We start from the raw sequence: 20,939 nt of genomic DNA, 5'->3' as shown, positions 1-20,939 counted from the left end.
GACCACGACACTCTGAAGACATCAGTCAAGTGTAAGACACCATTCCCATCCCAAACTCTTCGCGCCTGTAGCATCAACCTAGTTGGCATTGGGTACAACACGGATCAATCCTCGGACGATAGCTAACCCCGTGTTGTTATGTACAGTCAAAACACGCTCGTGTCCACAAAAGGCTTTGATATCTTCCATATTTTACGACAGCAATCAAAGGACGTCAAAAATCCTCAATTGTCCATTGACCACTTAAATTCACAGCTATAACACACCACATCAAGTAGTCCGTCCACCTTCGGTATGCCAAGCCACGCAGATGTCTCTTTCCAGTCGTGTAAGGAATAGCTAATATTACTCTAGCACTACTCCCGAAAAGATCATTTCTTTCGGCTAGATTTTCTGCTTTACTGCTGTATTGTGTACAGTTAATGTTTAGAATCTGTTAAAATGCCACCTGTAAGTCATTTACCCCTCACTTATTATTTAATAAGAATTCGATCTTACACCCGTCTATTTAACATAAACTAATAACTTCTATACAGGCTAGAAGCTTACGGCAACGTGCCGTTAATAATGAAAATGACGAAAACGCCGTTTCGACGCGCCTTACCAGGGCGAAAGCTGCTGCGTTGGCTGGCCCAGAAGGGCAAGTGAATATCTCGGCTTCAACGAAGGCCTTGCAATCAAAATCAAATGCACTTACTGCTGCAACTACCGGGGCCCAGCGAAAGCGCGCGGCACTTGGCGATGTTAGCAATGTCACCAAAACAGAAACCGTTGACGTGAAGGAATCGAAAGAAGTGAAAAAGGCAACTGGCAGCCGTGCTGCCTTGACATCCAAAGCTTCCACACAGACTGGTGGAATTCAAAAAATCACGCGTAATAACACTTCTCGGTCTGCTCTTGGCGCCAGAGACGTGAATAAACGTGAAGCTGAAGCAAAACGGCCTGCAAGCGGCTCTGGGGTGATGGGTGGAACTCAGCTGAAGCGGCCGCAAAGCCAAAAAACTCTTACTGAAAGCGAGAGTAACTCAACGACAGAAGAGCCACCGCGGAAAAAGGTCGACAGTGGCAAGAAGACGACGATATTCAAAGAATGTGTTAAGGCCGGGGCTGAATCCGCGGATGAGGCAGAAGAAGCATTAGACGATGATGAACAAGAGCTAGAACAGATCGTGGACCTTGATGCAGAAGATGCCTTTGACCCCTTGATGGTGTCTGAATACGTTGTCGAAATTTTCGACTACCTCCGAGACATTGAGCCTCACACCATGCCATGCCCTGACTACATTGATTATCAGGAAGAATTAGAATGGAAAATGCGTGGCATCTTAGTCGACTGGCTCATTGAAGTTCATACTCGCTTCCGACTTCTACCTGAAACCCTCTTCCTTACTGTCAACATCATCGACCGCTTCTTGTCTATCGATATGGTTGCTCTAGATCGCTTGCAGCTTGTTGGTGTTGCCGCGATGTTCATCGCTGCTAAATATGAAGAAGTGCTCTCGCCTCATGTCGCAACTTTCAGCCACGTCGCCGATGATACCTTTTCAGACAAGGAAATCCTTGATGCCGAACGCCACATTCTTGCTACATTGAACTACGATATTAGCTATCCCAACCCAATGAATTTCCTACGACGCATTTCTAAAGCAGACAACTATGATGTCCAAACTCGAACATTTGGCAAATTCTTGATGGAGATAAGCCTGCTTGATCATCGATTTATGGGTTACCGCCAGAGCCACATCGCTGCTGCCGCCATGTACTTTGCCCGTTTAATACTTGAGCGCGGCCCATGGGTAAATTTCCTCACTTACCTACCAAGAAACTATGTGCTAACATGGACGTATCTAGGATTCCACGATCTCATACTATGCTGGCTATACAAAAGAAGAAATTCTTCCTGTCTTCCATCTCATGGTTGACTACCTTTACCGTCCTGTCGCCCATGAAGCATTCCATAAAAAATACGCGAGCAAGCGATTTTTGAAAGGTATTCGCGAGCCCATTGTGTTAGCGGGAATGGTTAACTAATAGTATATGGCAGCTTCACTCCACGCTCGTCATTGGGCCAAGAAATACCGGGCTTTGTATCTTCGCAAAGATGACACCCGCCAACAGGAGCGCCAGCAAGAGCGTTCTCAGGAATCCAGTTGATTTTCAATTGTATTTCTGCTTATTGTCACGCTCCCCTCTACCTCTTCTTTGACGTGGGGTTGACCATGTTGTATTCAAGGCTAGACCCGTCTGCGCATCTGCTGTCGAAGATATTTTTGGTTAAGGCTTCGAGGTGCTTGTATAATGATCCTATTTGCATCCCCTGTCTAAGCAGTATGCCTTTACATCGCTGCAGAGCCCTAGCATCAACCCCAAGTTTCTTCTTCTCTTTTTGGCTGCGCTTAATCAAGGTGTTCGAGTGAGTTATGGTTGGAAAGCATCGCCGTCTATTTGTTTGTTGACTATGTTGTTTGATTTCTACATATGCTGGGTTCGTCTGGCGTTGGGAACCGCGAGGTTGCATTCTACTACTACTCTGTTCATACTCAGGAGCATTCAGTGCGAGCAGCTCAGCATATCCCCGCTGTGCAAGGAAATGACTATATTGCTGAGGGTGTGCTGGGGTGGGGGCTGTATCGACGGATATGGGGAGCGGGATTGGTGGTCTCAGGAGATAGAGCAATGTTCATAAAAAGTGATGCGAGGCCTTGATTTCCGAGAGACTGGTGTTTTACTTGTTTCTTCATCTTTTCTTTGATGCTTCGGCGCCGGTGATTGCTTGGTCTTGCCATGGGTTTCTCTCTATCTGCTCTTGCCTTCTGCTGCCATTGCTCGTTCCTACGGCTTTGTAAATATGCATGGCCCTGCGTTTTGCTCTGCCTTTTGCGCTGCTATCTATGTTTAAGTGAATATTACCGCCACTGCGTTTACCGTTCCGCATCTGTTAAGGGGCGTCTCTAACTCAGTACTCCATAGGAAGTCATTTGACGCCCGGAGGTCTCAGAGGTAGCCCACTTCGACAGCTTCTAGTCTAAGGAGCCAACCATGTTTAGATAAAACGACGTTTGGCCACATCGCCCCGCTTAGGAGTCGCATGCTCGCCTAAAATTTTCAGAGAGAACTTGGTACCGAGATATACGGGGCGATGGAGAGCCTACTCAGCACGAAGTAGACTCGACCGTAAACGGGCTCCTGCGATTTGTAAAATGAGGTCGTTCCGAGGAACTTGCGAGCACCACAGAAGGGAAGCTCCAACAAAGAAAGAAAATAGTGAGAATAATGGAAACATCCGCAAAGCCGCCTCGGCCCGTTGTAGCAGCGAGAGGTCCCAACATCGTTGCAGCCCAGAAAGTATGGGGCCCATCGTAGCACCGCTCATCAGGCACACAACACAGTGGTAGTTAGTGACTATGGGCCTCAAAACCTGCCCCGTCGCCGCCTGTTCCTGGCAGCACGCGCTAGTCAGAGCTGAAAACCGCCGTGCCGAGCCTTGACTGCCCTGGAAAAAAGCGCTCTCGCTGTGCAACGCTGCGCTATCGTTTTGGCCGGGTGGGCTGCTGGAGGGGCCCCGTCGGCGAGGTTTTCCGCCTGGGCGCCCGGCTCACGAGCAGACTAAAACCACCTCCACCCTCTGAGAATGAGAGGCAGGCCCACCTGCATGTCTGAGAATCATGGGTCAGAGCGTGTATAGAGAAAGGCGTGTAACGCTTGGTTTTGACGGAGCAGCGTGCTGTCTGGCCCCTTGGTGCCCGTATTGAAGAGGCATCTGGCGGCGTGGAGGGATACGTTTTGCTGGGCGACGTTGGACTAGTTTCCAGCGATTCGGCTCGCGAACCTTCTTTGGCCCCGTGTTTCGATCCGCCAGGGCCCAGGCACCAGGCCGATCCTCGAGAACTGTTGGGCTAGTTACAAGGGAGTAAACAAGGAAAGCAGCAGCTGTTTCAGCGTAGAGGAGGCATTACTCGTTGGTACTCTGAAGCATGTGCTCTGCAGTCATGTAGATTGAGTCACTGATCCATCTATTGTACAACCAGTTCAAGCTGGGAAAGAAAAATAATAATAATAATAATATCAACTAAAAATGGTATTTCATCGCGGGGCTTGAGAACACACAACTTCATGACGCCACAACGGCCGGAGAAGCCAGAAAGCCACCCCCCAGAATGGCCTCCATCCAGCACCGACATTCTACGCTCACACAGCGCTTGCTTATTCTAATCTAGTTCTTGGGGATCAAGCCAATGATCGTCTCAATCAACTTTGGGAGGTCGATGGCGCCGTTCTTGCCGAAAAGGCCAACGATGGCCTGGATGAGCTTTGCGATGTCGACGGAGTTGTTTTGTCTGCGGCTCAAACCACCCTTGCCAGTGATCAACCCAATGAGCTTGGTGATGAGGGTGCCAATGTTGATGCCGCCGCCCTGGCCACCAGTGAACATGCCGAGGATCTTAGAGATGATGTTGGTGATGCCTCCAGCGCCCTGGCCGCCGCTAATAAGCCCAATGATTGTCTTGATAATTGCACCGATGCCAGCACCGCTGCGTGCCGTGGAATCCATATCACCTTCAACAGAGCTCAAGACAATATTGGTGATTTCGCCAACATCAACGCTGGAATCGAGTCCAGTACGAGCAGTACCAAAGAGGCCTTGGACGATCTTAATGATCTGGTTGATCATACTGCCAATATCAATAGGTTTGTCAGATCGGGCCTGCCCTGCTGACCCGGCGACAAGTTGATCGATGACGCTGGCAATATCGAAATCACCAGAGTCCACAACCTGTTTGGCGATGCTCGACGCAATACCATCCGCATTAGGCATGCAATCCACAACGCCCTTGATATCCTTGGTGATCTGTTCAAGCTGGGGAGAAGCCGCAGGCACCTTGACTGGTAGTGTTGGAGCCGGTACTGGCACTGGTACTGGTGCTGGTGCTTGTGGTAGTCCAGTTGAATTGGGTTTTAGACATGGAAGGCAGTCTGCATCAGCTGGAGCTGCGATTGCCCTGGCCGAGGCCATAGCCGCAAGGAGCGGAAGGGTGAAAAAGATGGACTTCATTCTGAAGAGTGCGGGATATTGTAAAGGAGGGTATTGAGAGGAAATAAAAGGAATGTAAAGCCGTAGACACGACAATGAAGCTCTAGGCTCGAAGGAACGACGTAGCCACGGAGGCAAAAAAGGAATGAGAGCGAGGTTATTTGGGTGCTTAGGAGAAGAAGAACTAGAAAGAATGGTTCCGGCGGCGAAGCGGCATGGTACTTATATACCCTTCCAGTGATGCACAGATACCCATACTTCTCAAGGGAGTACGGAGTACCAACGCTAAAGGAGCTGCTAGAGAACATTCCATATGGAGCATCCTTAATGCAACGTGATAGCGGACCTTGAGCTACCAAGACTAGTTCCATGTTTCAAAAGCATAACCTAAACCCAAAGACGTCGTCGATCTCAGGGTGCTCATGGGGGCTCCATGTCAACGGCACATGTCAGCCTCAGAAACCGAGGGGCTCTACCAAAGGCTCCGGGTAGTTTCAAGGGGAGCTGGCTTTTTGCCCCCAGAAATGCAGAAAACTGATGTTTCGCAGCAATATCCTGCAACAAGGGTGCGGAATGTAACTAGATGTTGGCGAGACGGTTGCTGGTTGCATGTGGAAATGCAATCTTCTCCGTCCCCTGGGTTGGATACATACATATACATTCCGTCTTTGAAACGCGATTGATATGTATGCTCCCCCCAGTCGATAACATTGAAAATTAAGGACCCGGGGTAAAGCGACACTGTCACTGCTGTCCATGCAAGAAAAGGGAGGATTGAAGGATCAAGATGCGCAAAACAGGGTTGCCCTGTTCGTTGCCCTCCTAGCCTCTCACGTGGTGCGGACTTTCGTTTCCCCGTTCCTCCGGAAAAGCTGCTTCCCGCCGGCTGACTCAACACCCCTGTCCAACCAACAAGCCGACGAAGTCAACCGAACTTCTTGACAAGCAGTTCAAACTTCGCGCCCAAAAACCATCTAAATTGCTGCGTCCTGCGAATCGCCAGTCTGTCGCCAGCCCCCAAATGCAACTTTGCAAGTTAACCTGCCTGGAGACCTCAGCGGCCACAAACTGACTGACTGCCCCGTGTTGTGGGTGAACTCCACTTGGCAGGAGGATGAATTATCGAAACCGAAAACGAGCAGATAAGCCTTGTGGTACGGGGCGTGCGCGTTCCCGCTGTCTCAATCCTTTTTATTCCGCAACCCATTGCCCTTTATGATGCAAGAGACGCGGTTGCCTTCTGGAATCCATCCCACCTCACTCAACTAGCTAACTATACGAGCCAACCCACGTTAGGTTTCACGGTTGGCGAACATGGTCCATAACGCCAGGAGACTCTAGCAATTGCTGTTACTAAAATGATCCAGAAACCGTACCGCCGTACCATTATCTGGAACTGGAAGGCCGATGGCCTGGAATTCGACGGGGTCAATCCGGTAGGTGCTGGAGCTGCAGACGGAGAGGGAGCGGTTCAGAGTCTGCAGGAGTACTCCGTGCGTTTTTGTGAAGCCAAAAATCAGGAACACTTTCTAGCTCATCATCTTCGCAGGAATAGCTTTGATAGATCCAATCCCCATACTATAACTCCGCGTGTTCTACTGGGGTAGATACCCGGAAGCTACTTCTAGGAGAATGGAGCTATCAAGGAGCCTTTGAGAAAGTGTTCATGACCCTCTCTATGTGAGGTTCCAAATTCGATCATATTTAGTGCTGAAAACTCTGTCGACGAACTATCAATAATTATACTTCGAAGGTGGTAGACTGTGGCGCCACCTTGTGACGATACATACTCAAGACCACGCAAAGTACGTCCCTCATGTTATCCATGTACGCATGTACAGTGCGTCCTATCGGATCATAAATGTACCTTTGTTTAGCCTCTCTTTTTTCCATTTCATTTGAATTTTTTTTTAGAAATATGGGGAACAATCGGACACCTGTATGGCCTGCATACTTGCCCGAGCGCTCTACCGTGTTCTGTCCCCGCCGTACCAGCTGCTACTTTGCCTTCAGAGCGTCAATAGCCATATTGTTACCGCGCTACAGCTACATTTCCCGACAAATCAGGGCTTAAGCGGGAACGGTGACCCATGGTGGACCGCTCAGAAATATTGTGGTCGGGTGGACTGAGGGTAACTTCTGCTTTGGCGGGGCTCCCGTTGTTGAGGGTGTACCTAAAAATCGATAATAGCACCACTAGATTTTGATTTGCCCCTCAAGCGGAGGCTCGCTTCTGACCTACATATACTATTATGTTATACTGTAACTTCGATGTGGAATTGCTTGGGTTGCGGTCTCGAGACAATGCTACCCACATCACCTTGCTGGCTAGAAGAGAGCATTTGCCGCTTCCTGTCTCCTCACATAATGGGAATAAGATATCCCTCTATGAATAATGAGAACAAGGTAAACCATTATGCCAAGGCCTCCGGAAGCCCAGTCTCTCCGCATTAGCCGAAGGTACAAACCGCAAAAATTCACTTCAACAGCCGTCCTGGACACGTTCCGTAAGGATTCACTGACCTTTGCTTTCTTTTACCCCGCATGGGGGCCATGTGCCTACCCACTCGGTCTCGGAGGGCACCGTCCTGATGATTCATATCAGCCTTCGAACCCACAGGATCAGGGAGATTCCTTGAAAGTGGCGGCCTCCCTCAGACCTGCAGCTGGTCCTTGCCACAGCCGGCCAACCACAGGCGTAATTCTGATAGCGTGTGGAGGGATGAAAGAATTGCCGTCCATATTATCATTGTTATCTCGGGCTGATAATGAAGCTAGCGATAGTTGGTGAAGATGTTACAGAACTTCGCGCTGATTCAATGGTGGTTAGAACACGTTCTTTCATATCCCGATTTGGACTATATTCTATGAAACCCCATCGTGTCTTCGGACATTCTGTCTCTTCCACATGACTATGCTGAAATGGATGTGGTAAAATTTCCAGGGACCGTTTGTGGTACTGTGATTAGAGACATTATTGTTGCGAACTATGCAGGGTTGGATATCGGATTATTCGCCCAAAGAACCCTTACCATGATGACAATCCCTGCCGTGGTCATGCCTCTTATGTCTACTGCAGCGCGGGGCCGAAACCATCGCTGTCACTGATCAGTGAAGGAACGGCCAATAGCAGCACCACTGGGTTGCTGAGATGTTGAGCGTTCAACCGCTCTTCAAGTTTCGAATGGGCTAACTACCTAAGTCGACTGGAATCATTTTGTAGTCGAAACGCAACCCACTCGATGAAACTTCATGCGCCGTTGCGGACCGTCTTTGTGCAAATGACAAGGCTAGCTCTACAGTTTAAGCTGGAGTTGCCGTTTCAACCCCCGGTGAGTTTCTCTCGACGTTTATGCTCTGTTCTTCCACCTTTTTGGGCCCGCGCGATTCAACGCACCCCTGCACGACGCGACCCGGGAGCAAGGGCGCTTGACTCACAGCGAGCTAACTCAAAAGACCTGCAGCTCATGCGCTTGAATCGCGATATCCCAGCCTGTCTCAGTAGGAAGCGGCAGCCATCCGAGATACGATACTCCGTACAGTGCAGCATTGCAGACGGGATAGGGCCTCCGCCCTTCAGCGGGGGCTAGCAGTGTGCAGGATGGCGCTTTCCAGTATAATATCCCTTGCGGTGGTCGAAACTACTATCGGGTAACTGGGGGAGAACGATTTTGTTTTTACAAATAACAGGTAGCTCTGGGTGCGGGGTCTCTGGGCATGGTGAAACAGCCCTTGAGTTGTGAATTCCGCGGGCTTCCGACTGTCACGATACATCCCGGCCTGGAGGAGAGAGGGCAACAACGAACAGGCGATCTACGACAACCACCAAGAGGGCCATATTGTTGAGCTCTTCGGCCTCCCTTACCACAGTCGCACCCGAACCGAGGCTGTTTGGTACTCCGGGCTTCTTGAGAAGGCCGATCTCTGTATGTCGTATCACAGCGTGCATGCATGGTTGGTTGGTTGGTGCTTCACAAATAATGGGACGCCGGTAGAGAAACAAAGGCATTTCAGGTTTATCTTTCTATTATGCAGATCGTCATCACGCGTCAATCGAAAGTTTGCCGTAGGGTCGCCGCTCTCGAATCCCATACAGCGCGATCCATGTCAGGGTGTCCTTCCACAGCACTCCGCACAGCACCCTGTGGGAAGGGAAGCCGGCCGGCAAATCCGCCGGGGTGAGGAAGCCACCGCGCGCGATGTGCTAGATTGCCTAGGTCCACAGACAAACAGCAAGACGCACGCAGGACGTTCCGATGCTGCAGCTCTTCCCGCCATCAACAAGACAGCAGCATTTGTATGTAGACGCCCGAGAGCCGACATGCCGGATGCGCATCCAACAGGCGTCGGGCGGATTTTGATGCGTGAATGGCGCAAGAATATAGTTATTATTCTCTTTCCTGCCGATCCCTTCGGTCACTTCCGTAGAGTGTATGTATTCTCTCACGGGATTCTCGAGGGCCAGCTTGCGTTTCACATTATTAGTCAATAATCTCCCGCGTATTTGCGCACAGATCGTTCGTGAGCTAACTCTGCGGAGATTTGGCGGGCTGCCTTCCGACTCGCGTCGCGTTCTCGCTCCAGGGATCTCCCTTCCTCAGCAACGACACCAGAACGACAATCGGAGCGTATCGGAGCGAACAACCATCGACGCGGCGCTCTCTGGCAGCCCAAGTCGCCCACAGGCGCAAAATCCTGGAGGAGCGCCACACGGGCAAAGGGAAGAAGGCCCGACGTCGGCCGCTGGAACCCGCAGGCGTTTCAGATCGCCTTTGCAGCGACCCAGCGCCCTTGCGCTCGGGCTCCAGGTTTTTCTGCCCAGGGAGGTCCGCCTCCCCGGACCCAGGCGGCCTTAGCCTAAAAGCGGCGTGGAAGTCGCCATTTTGTTGCGGCTGCCGCCACTTGTTCGCCGCTCGCCGCTCGCCACCACGCAGGAAAAAAAAAAAAATGAGTTGGTGTCTTGCCAGACAGGCAGATTACCTAAGGCGAACAGGACACCTTCCGGAACAGGGCTAGCCCCGCGCTATCCGCGTGGTAGGGCTGAGGCTTGCCGTTGGCTGAGCCACAGAAACACCGCCCCACCCGCGGTGTGGCTTTCCCCTTTTGGATTCTGGCCCGAATCAGGCAGTCGCGAATTCTTTTTTTTTTTTTTCTGCATCTCTTCTTCCTCCATCGCCCCTCCCCGTTCTGTCGTCCACCACCGCAGCCCCTTCCCCATCCGCACTCCATCGACGCTGCTCCTTCCCTGCCTGCCATGTTCGAGGGCTTCTCCTTCCCGCCCAGCGACCGCAGCCTTCGTGTGCCGGGCGGCAGCGGCGACGACCCCGACGGCGCCTTCCACTGCGAGAGCGCACTGGTGTCACCGCTGTCGTCGCGCTGCCCGTCGCCGCGCCTGCGCCCGCGCGACTACTCGACGCGCCTCGCCCGCCGCGCCCGCTCGCCCTTCCGCCGCGGCCCCGCGCCGACTTCCATCCCGCCCGCCCTCGCCGACCACCGCCGCCTGTCCATCGGCTCGCTGACCACCCGCCTCCACGCCCACTCGCTCGATGCCAGCGACTCCGGCGCCGACAGCGACGACAGTCATGGCTCCCCACACGCGCCCCGGTCCGCCTATCTCGACCCCGGCAGCCCGCCGACGTGGATGGACCGCCGTCCCAGCTTCGCCTTGATATCGCCCGCCGACAGCGACAGCTACACCGCCGGCTACGGCTCGCCGTATGCCGACGTCTCGCCGACATCCACGCCCCGGTCGGACCGCCGCTTCTCGCAGCCCGCCAACTGCACGTCCGTGCCCAGCACCTTCGCCTCGCGCCAGGGCAGCGTCGATGCCGCCCACCGCCGCCAGTCGCTCGCCGCCCTGCGGCTGCAGCGGGAGCAGCTCTCCATCATCCAGTGCGCCGCGACGTCCGTGGCCGACACCGTGCGGCTCGCGCAGATGCTCGACCAGGACGAACGCTTCCGCTACGGTGTCGACCTGGCCAACGACGGCCAGCACCCCAGCTCGCTCCCGCCCGCGCGTACGCAGTCGCGCATCCTGCAGAAGAAGATGGACGCGTTGAAAGCGGGTTCCTCCTCCTCCTCGTCGTCGTCGTCGTCTGCCGGCCTGAAGCTCCCAGGGTCCGTTGCGGGTAAGTCCAAGATCGACAAGACGTATCCCGCTGCGGTTGAGAAGAAACACGCGAGAGCCAGCCCCAGCAGCCTCCGCCGGAGAAGCCTGGTTCTGGCTGCGGTCACCGCGGTGCTGGAAGCTGAAACATCGACTCAGTATCGCGATTCGATCGCGGCCCCGGATCAGCTGCGAACCCTGGGTGCATATCCGCAGCCCACGCCGACGTGATTGAACTTGTTTCAAAAAAGGGTATCCTCGGGGTGTTGGAGATTTCCTTTGAGCTCAGTGCCGTTTTCTGCCATATACATATCAACACCCGTATACCCTGCTCTTTGATGATTCTTGGCGCGTTGATCTCGGGGTTTCTTCCTGTCTTTTTTCTTCGGGGTCCGGTTTTCAGCTCAGGTGACCATTTTGCTTGTTCCATCGTTCTCTTCAATTCCAAGGGGTAAACAGTCTGCCATGACCTCCAGTTCATACGTGCATTTTGTGGGCGTTCGTGTCTTGTTTTAGCCTAGTCGTCGGTTGGCTAGAGAGATTGATGAAATATTTGGAAATAATAGAAACGGAATTAATCGGGACTCCAATACATACATATACAGTAGTTAATCAGAACAAAAGAGAATAGATGAAAGCACAACTCATATTCCGTTTTCTCCCCGCATTCATATGTCCCACACCTAGTTAGTCCAGACAGAGTACAGCAGAAAACAATAAACTCCAACAGTACTGTCAAGATGCCAAGTCACCACCACCATCTGAAGCACAAGCCATCTAGGGGTAGTTCACCAACAACGCTTAGTTTTCGAACCTTTTCCGTGCTCTGACCCCAAAGGAACAAGGACCATGCATATCAAAATCAAGACTCAAAACAGCAAAAAACACAAAACATTAAATCTCAAAAGAAACCACCGTCCATGCCTTTTGATACAGTCGCAAGACACACCAACCAATAAGGAAACTTTGCAGAATAAAACGAAAAGGGTTGTTAGTTTGAGTTGAACCCTGCAGGGGATCCTGATTGGGAAGCTTTTGAACCGCCGTCACATGCAATGTACTGTATGTCAGGCGACCTGCTGTTGAAATTGCAGGGCAGCTCCTGCACGTTGATGTTCTCCCTGAGACACCATCTCGGGAACAAGAACAAAAAAAAAAAGAAAAGGGGCAAGCTGATCAACAAGAGAGTAATAATACACTGACAAATAAAAAAGGAGAGAGGTTGAAATTTGACTTTTTTTTCCTGTTTCCATCAAACCAACATGTCTAGACAACCAAGCACACCATCAACACGACAACGACGACAAGAAGCACCGTTGCCGCATACGCCACGCTCAGTCGTCGAGCCAGACGCAGCTCCATCGCATGAAATTCTTCCACAGCGCCGCCGGAAATCCAGCGCATCAGGATATTCGCCACTCCGCCGCCAAAACCAATAACGGCCAGAAGAATCCAGCCAATCGGCGCCAGCAGTGAGGAGAACAGAATGACTCGTCGGCCCAGGCGGCGCTGCTCGACCAAGTTGGTGGGTACGGCGCGTTTGCGCGTGGGATTCAAACGTGGAGTATCGGGGAACGCTGCGTGATCGAATTGCACGCCCGTGGGTAGACCGCTTTCTTCATCGATGGCGTAGCACGACGGCGGAGGAGCAGTTACTACAGTCGCGGGTCTAGTCAAAGTCGCGTCGATGTTACTACCAGTCGGGGACAGGCGTGGTTCCCAGGTCGATCTTGGAATTCGGGAATTCGGACTAGGTAAGCAGAAATCCGCAAGGAGAGCCGGATCCATTTGCTCCAAACGCTCGCGGAGAAGATCATCTGGCTTAGGGCGTTTATGCGATTGGCGAGTGCTGTCATGGCGCGCCGGCATTGGCGTTCGTAGATTTGTTGAGCGCAAGGTAAACGTGCTGGATCGACTGGTGCCATGTCTCTGGAGGTGTCTCTCTAAGATGCCCGTGGATGCAGGCCGTGGTGGGGGTTCTTGACTCTCAGTTTGCGAAATAGATATATCCAACGGCCTCTGTTTGGGCCCATTGCCTAGAACGCGATCGCGCGCATATCGAATGGTATTGTATAGCGAACTTGGCGATTTCGCGGCGGGAGGTGGGGGGAGAAGATGGTCGGTCGAAAGTGAACGTGAAGGCGCATTCGAGTTTTCTCTCGGGAGATCGCCGACGCGAGGGAGGTTCGTGGGCGGACACGGACGAAAACAAGGGTGGTATTCCAGAGAATAAGGATTTGCGCTGGGATTGTTGTCAGTGGCTGTTGTAGAAACTCCCGCAATATCATTGGAGTTTGCGTCATCAACAGGGCTATGAAGTCCAATATTTCCTGGCTTATGACCAAATGCATGGGGGGCTGTGGAAGCTTGGGAAGATCGCAGGGCTGGATCCCTTGCAACAATCTCAGAAAACCAGTGCTGGAAAGACGTTCTTATATCGACTGGAGTAGTTAAGTCGCGTTGTACATGCTTATGACCACGGTGGGAGCCGTGTTTGTTCTCTATACTAGCATGGGAGCTGGACTTACGGTCATCAGGGCCAGGCTGAGAGCCATTTGTTCCTCGCCCATCTCCTTCACCAAGCTGATCTTGTAGCGGAGGGGGAGTAGAAACAAAAGGATTCGTATGCAAGTCATTAAGGGGCGTCGGGTGCTTATACTGGTTAGGCAAAGGTGTTGGGCACCTGGATGTTGAAGCAATAAGGGCAGGAACTGGTTTACTAAAAGCGTTCACACGAGAACCGTCAGAATGTCGATAATTTGTGTTAGGCAGCAGGACATATTGGCCCGTAGCCGGGTCTTTGTGGAAGTAGTGGGAGTAACGTCCTGCATGGTTTGGGGTCACGACAGTATCACTTTTATGAGAAGAGCTGGGAAGGAAAACTCTGGGTGACCGCAATGGTGGTCTGGCTGGTGCACTAACAAGGCTGCCACAGCTGGAGTAATCAGCTAGACTGCCCTCTGTATCAGCATGTCCAAGGTCTGTTGCGATACCACTTGTGAACTGTTGGCTTCCAGCAACAGTTTCCCAGTCGTGGTCTATCCCATCTTCCTCTAGAATGTTATCACCCTCAAACGGCTCGGCATGTTTATTTATACCAACACGTGCATTTCTCTTTCTCCCAAACAAATTTTCACTTCGTCTATTCAATGAATGTGTTCCAAGACTACCATGAAAGAAAGGATTTCCGCTTCTTTGCTCTGCTAAGTGGTATGTTGGAGCTGATGAGATTCTTAGTGGAGAGGGAAAATTGATTGAGGAGGATGTATGTTGACTAAAGTGTTGAGTAGATGAGCTTTGGCTGCTCCCTGGGCCCAAATCGATAATTTCTTCGTCATCAAATCGGCTATCGGAGCCAAATGACCTATCATGAAAAAGACCTCTTTCAATTTCGCGATTTACAGACTCTGATTGACGAGATAAAAGTCGTAAAATCGAACGCTCGTTTTCCCGCTGTGCTTCTTTATCTGACTGGGCTCGAGCTGGCGCCTGTACAGTTGCTTGTTTCTTGTCTCCCTGCTCCGGTGCGGTTGGATTTGCCCGACCAATGGGCTTGAATGGCGAAAAACGGCGAGAAAACCATTTCCCGGGTGGAATTGGACGAGAAAAGTTTGGACTTGACGTGCCATTTCCTGGCCGATATGGATTCGGAGGTGCCAAAGTATGTGCATCAGCTTCAGGGTTACTAGGGGTTGAGTCACGCGAATCCACGGTTTCTTCAGGGATATAAACACGTTCATGATTTTCTTTCTTGACGATGAACTTTTCATTAATGCGGCAGGCATTCACATCCTTGTTTTCTACAGAGGCTTGTTCGGTTTCAACAGTTGGCTTGTCGTTATGGCTCAAATTCAAAAGCCGGCAAATCCTTTCTTTCTCGCTGGCCATATCAATCATGTTCTGCGAAATAGGGTCTAACGTGGACGAGTTTTCGATATGGACACAAATACCGTCCGATTTTGATTGGTAGGGGCTAGGATTGTTACCTGGCCATAGGGTGGCAGAGCGGCGTCGCAATTTGTAGGGGAAATGATACTGGAAGCGGCCATTATGAGACCCCAAACGGCGTTTGACTAGTTTGACGGGAGAGCGTTGGCTGTTATGACGGCGTGGAGTCCTGAAAGACCATCTTCTTGAGACATGACGAGCAATGGTAACTCGATTCCTATCAAGACTATGGCGGACGCGTGCAATCGTTTTTACATTCGGTTCCTCGAGAATAAACACTCTTGAAGACTGTGATCTCGAGATGTCGTCTGGCTCAATTTCATCTCCATTGATAGGGATGTGACAATCATTATCAACTCCCTGAACCACGGAAGATGACTCTTGCGGCATATTTGGGGCTGAATCAGAAAGTCAACAGAAGCGTTTCCAGGTTTTTGAAAGGGCAGCATACCTTCGCATGTGTCTGGAGATGATGGTATGGATTTCTCCTTTTCTCCGTTGAATCGAGATGTGATGGAAGAATGAGCGGTCTCAAAGTCAGCAAAGAGGGCGCGGGATGGAGTGCGATATCTGATACCATCCACAGAATGTGAGCGAACGAGAGGAGGCGGTATATCCTCCATATTTTGAAAATTAAAAAATGTGGTTTGAATGGCTGCAAGAAATCAGGCAACTAGAAGCATGTTCCTGTGCTTTGGGGTTTATTATCTCAAAAGGAACCCCTTGATGATAGAATGTTGTTTTAGAACGCGAGAGGGATAGCGTACTCTCAGAAAGGTGTTTATTATGATAGAAAATTCGGGATGGGATGTGCCGGATTTGCTTGCTGATTGCGCGCTGACGCGACTTGTTAACATAAACAAGGGCATTTGGCGCGACAATATTGAAAACCAGGAGAATAATCACTCACCAATGTGAAGTTGTTAGAGTCTCGACGCGTTTCACCCAAATCAATCCCAGTTTCTGTATTAAGGGGTGATTCTGGTGCAGATATGGGTGTATGCACAGCAGTGGCAGAGACAGGTGTTATCAAAGGGCCAAAAATACAGCCACCATTGGCTAAGCTGTCTGGCTCCCCAGCAGATCGATCTGGTGATTCTGGGAGATCCGAAAAGGAAGAATATAAGGAAAGATTAGATGGTGTAGGAGGAGGAGAAGGTGGTGTTCGCGGGAAGAATCTAATGTTCAAGTTGAGAGCTTTCGGCTTTCTCTTGAGGCTTCTAGGAGGCGTATGGGTGGCATTCGAATCGGGCCCGGAATGGGATAGAGATTTACGATATCGATGCCGTGAGACGCTCCCTGATGCCCTTTCAATGGGCTCAGCGAGATTGAAGGAGGCAAATACCGTAGGGGTAGGACTTAAGGGTGGAGAAGGGCTAGGAACCGTCGAGGTAGTTGAAGGAGGATGAGGGCATAGCGGCGAAGGGACCAGACTGCCACACATAGAGGGAAAACCTGTGTCCAGATCAACATAGCGAGGAAACGATGCTCCCTCCACCAATCCGAAACACAAATCCCAATCCTCCAGATAGACACCCATCCGCTTTCGCGCCGACTCTGCCGTCAACATTTTGCTGCAATTGGAGCAGAAGCAGCTTCAATTCTACCCTGTGTTGATAGACGCACTTTTGACGTTTAAGAGACCTTATATATCCCCACCCTAGCGTGCGGTTGATCGCACCAGTCAATTCTAAGAGTTTCCTCGGCTGTTGGTATAATCTAACCGCACCATAAACAGATCATAGATCTCAGAAACCCACGAATCTGAGAGAGAACACGAGCTAAGCAATGGAAAATAGCATAAAAAGAGTTCAGCGGATTGGAGAAGCAATCCACCTCAAGTCATGGAAGACCACGACCAACGATTCGCGAAACACAATATGGCGAATGGCAACCGTCGTATTTTGACTTCCACACGGACTAATTACAGGGCCGGAAAAGAGGAAAGACAATAAAGGAGGAGGCGATTGAGCAGGAAATCTGAATAAGAGCAGTAGGAAACGATCAGCCGGCAGCCAGCCACGGCCCGAATTATGGAAATAGCGGAGACAGGGAATTTGCCATCTCGCTCAGACAAAGCCCAGATGGACTGGACGTTTAAAATAAAACATAAACAACGGGAGCCCCCATATACGATAGAGGGAAGCTCAACGTCCCTTTACCCGGCGGTGTGTACACCATCAGCGACGACACGGCCAGCCAGGCAGGCTGCACCCACGGCCGTAAGCTTTACAGCCCGGGGCGGCGAGCCCTGCCGACAACCAGCACAAGCAGAGGCAGTGCCAGCACTGCAGGCTGATGGGCTCTGGTCAGGCACGGCGGGCGCTCAGTGGGCGGTGGGCGGGCTCGTGACGACGACGTGAAGAAAAACAGCGCGCGGTGGTGGTTGCGGGCCGGCCAATCGCACGCCGCAGCCGCCCTTCGCCGAGCCGCCCCCCAGCCCACGGCGCCAGCCAGTCGCAGCGCAGAGGTCGCTAATCTGCAGCTCTCGGCTGACGAGAAGCGCACCAGCGGGTGCCCGGATCGCAGCCCTCGTCGTGCGGGCGATGCGTCTTGCTGATGTGTGTGGTGGGATGCGATACGGTCAAGCATGCGTGGCAACTGGGCCACCGCCGCCAGTCCTGCAAGGAACCCGAGCAGCGGAGAATCCTTTGCCTGCGATTGATACCACCGTATCCTCGCGATAGCTACCGGTCGGAGGCCTGGCCGCCGGCCCAAGCTGCGTCCTGCGGCTCTTCGGGAAGCCTGAAATAGAACTCCTGGCGAGGAGCACCACTTTGGGCAGCGATGCGCCTTCCAGGGGCGTCATGGTCATGGATCTCTGATCACTTGCGTACCCCAGGAGATGCGGGCATGAACATGTTCGCATTATTATATCTGCAGCTGCAGATACTCATATCCTTGTTGACTATGTACACGCGCCATGGTGTTGCCCATCCGCCTCAAGAAATCATGCAGCACATCTGCGTCTACTTAGCATGCGAGTAGTCGACATACGCCAGCGGTTTGGCTGACAATTCTCCGGAACATGCCTTTTCCGTGAGGGATGGATCGAAGTGGCTGAGTGTATTCCTGTAGCCTCGAGTGAAATCTATGGGACTTGCTTTGAAATGCACATGAGAAAGAGGGTGTGGATGGCCCACTGCTAAAATCGCTCGCCTGCGTCTCATTCCTCCATGTGATGGCCGAATATGTGGGCACGAGCATTTTTAAGGTATTGAAATTCTACCTGTGAATTTCTTTTTCCTACTTCTGAAGCAGCTGGCGGATTCTCCAACATGATGGATGCGGTGCAACCAGAAGATCTGACTGAGCCACAATCTTTGATCAGCACGAAAAACCGGAAGTTAACAATGAACAAGTCAATTCTCAAGTAATACAAAAGGAAGAACGGGAAAACGGACGCTTCTGGGCCTGGCTCTAAGAGATCTAACCCTACGCCACAAACAGCCACTTCTGGGCAAAGATACCAAACTGCGTGATCAGCCTCAACAGGATAAACAGATACGGCGCGGAGAGCCGTCGAGTCTTGGATGACATCTTACTATATGCACAACAGAATTCCGAATAGCTTGGCCTTGATCACCCTAACTAGTTAACCCTGGAGTCAGCCGATAACGTCTCCATACCAGCCGTCATCCTCGTCTTCACCATCCTCATCACCATCATTATTATCATTATCCATGTCATTGCTAACGGGCCAATCCTCAGCAGCCGTGTACGGCCAGGCTTCTAATATTGTATCGACAATAGCCTTGTGCCCCTCTGGTGTTGGATGGAAAAGCCTAGCATCTCCAGGACCGAACGGCTGACGGCCTCCGGCTGGTTGGACATCGCGAGGAATGGCCGGCTGCAAGCCTGGGTATTGTTCATGCGTGAAAGCAATAGCACAGAGAGCCTGGGCACCCCAATCACCAGGGTTAGCTTGTGACTCGGGCCCACACATTTTCGGATCGATCAAGTCAAGATTGGCACTTCGAAAAGTGGCATCGTAAAACCATGTGTCTCCATCCATCAAACCGCCTCCGGGTCGACAAAACCGATGCGAATCAAATTTTGGCGCCCAATCAACGAACACAATTCTCTTATCATTTCTTTTTTCAATAATCTCACCAATTTTCTCGTTGAGCCCTTTGCATATTTTGTTCACCTCGCCACGAAGTTCTTTAAGTAGCCTTGGTCGATATCCCACCCAATAGCCAAGGCTCTCAATGTCGCATTCTGAGGTAAGATTTTCATCAAAAAACTCGCTGTAGCCATTCACGAATACCCTAAAAGATTTTGCGGTGTTTTTTGATAAAATTGCATCCAAAATTTGATTGTATGTCAGTGCAAACTCGTTACTTTTTATTTTCTTCTTTGCCATCATCAGCATTTTTTCACAGTCGGGGGAAGCAGGGCCATAAAATCGATATGCACAGCCATTAAGAACATTAAAAAACCCAATATCATTGCCCCCGACGGACAACGTCACGAAATCTGCGTTCTCGATGGCTCCAATCTGCTCCCAAATTTGCTTCCATTTTTTACCGCCCCTTGAGGAGGCTTGTACCCAGTTTGATCTCATAACAGTCCCAGAACAGGCAAGGAACTGAATTTCAGGGTTAGAGCCGTTATAAATATCTGCACGACTTAATTGCGCCGGATAGCTGTCACTAAACTTCCAGCAATTCGGATCGAGTTCCAACCCCGCGCCAACGCCTGTAGCATAGGAATCGCCCAGTGCAGCGAAACGTTTGATTGTCGTGGGGATTTTTGGGTCTGCATCTGCGGAAACATCAGAATCAAAAGACAACAATCTTGTCTTTCACTCCTACCTAGCATTGCTGCAGCCCCGACGATCAAAGTGTGTAGGGCGCTGAACATATTTGAAATACGACACGGAAACTGCACAAAATGCCGTTTTATTTAAACGTCAATAGAATAGCTATAACAGACGTGATTAGGCGCAAGAAATGCAGCCAAAATCCTTCTTTCACCTATTTATACGGAAAAGTTCCTCTCAGGTCTAACCGTGAGGTTGATCCATTGTTTTTGGGGGTCGCAATTGCTCAAACCCGGACTACCAGACCAGAAAACAAGAAAGTATTTTCGACAAACACAGGCGTGGCACCTTCCAGATGTAAAATAACTTGAGGCCGTTGTGTTGAAACCGAGATACTGCGGTGAGAGTAGGTATAGCTAGCTACTTACTGGCAGACGGCTAAGCGGGCATTGGTGTTAGGGCGAACATGCCTCACAGTCTGCAGAGTCACCCGGGAATGTTCGGAATAGATACACCCTGCGCATTATGCTGGAGGCAATCACCAAATCGTTGCATCATAATATGAAGATAATTTAACCGACACAGTTTCCGATATCATGCACAGTGATCACAAATAGATGTGCACCGTTGTAGCAGGGTAGCCACCTCGAACAACCTAGAAGAGAATGATGTTTCTGGAGCATACCGGACGTCCGCAAGACTGAAAAAAATGCATTGACGGTAGTACGAACTGACAATAGCATCAAGGCCAGCCCTGGATGGCTTGAAGATACGGAGTACAGGTATTTATTAAGGTTAGTTAGTTAGTTAGTTAACTAGTTAACTAACTACCTAGTCAACCACGTGTAGTAGGTCAACGTCCCGTTAGGTGATGATGTCATTATTGCCATTCAACCTAGTTATTTACCTACACTACAAGACTTTGACGGAAAATAGGGATTTAACTATATGAGGTGGGTCAGTGGAATGCTCCGTAACTATTGTGAGGTAGTGAAGAGATTTGAAAATGTGAAAGGCAGTTTTGAGGTTACGAAACCCAGTCATTCCATGGGCGAAGGCAGTAAGAGAAAGCGTGGGTTGCCATTCCA

At 50.9% G+C, this 20,939-nt stretch overlaps 5 protein-coding genes across 5 annotated transcripts; 2 read left to right on the top strand and 3 right to left on the bottom strand.

The window, feature by feature from the left end:
• Positions 1-441: 441 nt before the first annotated feature.
• Positions 442-2,154, top strand: CLB2 (G2/mitotic-specific cyclin; the record flags this gene model as incomplete). Its single annotated transcript, XM_049252627.1, has 4 exons — positions 442-450; positions 537-1,796; positions 1,852-1,990; positions 2,045-2,154. 4 exons carry the CDS (start codon positions 442-444, stop codon positions 2,152-2,154), a joined length of 1,518 nt encoding a protein of 505 aa, XP_049108468.1.
• A 2,059-nt stretch (positions 2,155-4,213) lies between these two features.
• On the bottom strand, positions 4,214-5,053 carry LOZ57_003578 (uncharacterized protein; the record flags this gene model as incomplete). Its single annotated transcript, XM_049252626.1, has 1 exon — positions 4,214-5,053. One exon carries the CDS (start codon positions 5,051-5,053, stop codon positions 4,214-4,216), a length of 840 nt encoding a protein of 279 aa, XP_049108467.1.
• Positions 5,054-10,286: 5,233 nt separating this feature from the next.
• On the top strand, positions 10,287-11,369 carry LOZ57_003577 (uncharacterized protein; the record flags this gene model as incomplete). Its single annotated transcript, XM_049252625.1, has 1 exon — positions 10,287-11,369. The coding sequence occupies one exon, from the start codon at positions 10,287-10,289 to the stop codon at positions 11,367-11,369; it is 1,083 nt and encodes a 360-aa protein (XP_049108466.1).
• Positions 11,370-12,404: 1,035 nt separating this feature from the next.
• Positions 12,405-16,656, bottom strand: LOZ57_003576 (uncharacterized protein; the record flags this gene model as incomplete). The annotated part of the gene is made up of 4 exons (XM_049252624.1): positions 12,405-15,484; positions 15,538-15,741; positions 15,854-15,923; positions 15,997-16,656. 4 exons carry the CDS (start codon positions 16,654-16,656, stop codon positions 12,405-12,407), a joined length of 4,014 nt encoding a protein of 1,337 aa, XP_049108465.1.
• Positions 16,657-18,693: 2,037 nt separating this feature from the next.
• On the bottom strand, positions 18,694-19,952 carry LOZ57_003575 (uncharacterized protein; the record flags this gene model as incomplete). The annotated part of the gene is made up of 2 exons (XM_049252623.1): positions 18,694-19,853; positions 19,904-19,952. The coding sequence occupies 2 exons, from the start codon at positions 19,950-19,952 to the stop codon at positions 18,694-18,696; spliced, it is 1,209 nt and encodes a 402-aa protein (XP_049108464.1).
• Positions 19,953-20,939: the final 987 nt, after the last annotated feature.

Source organism: Ophidiomyces ophidiicola, assembly GCF_022830035.1.
Source record: "Ophidiomyces ophidiicola strain CBS 122913 chromosome Unknown scaffold_12, whole genome shotgun sequence".
Taxonomy (NCBI): domain Eukaryota; kingdom Fungi; phylum Ascomycota; class Eurotiomycetes; order Onygenales; family Onygenaceae; genus Ophidiomyces; species Ophidiomyces ophidiicola.
This window is presented reverse-complemented; position numbering and strand designations above follow the sequence as displayed.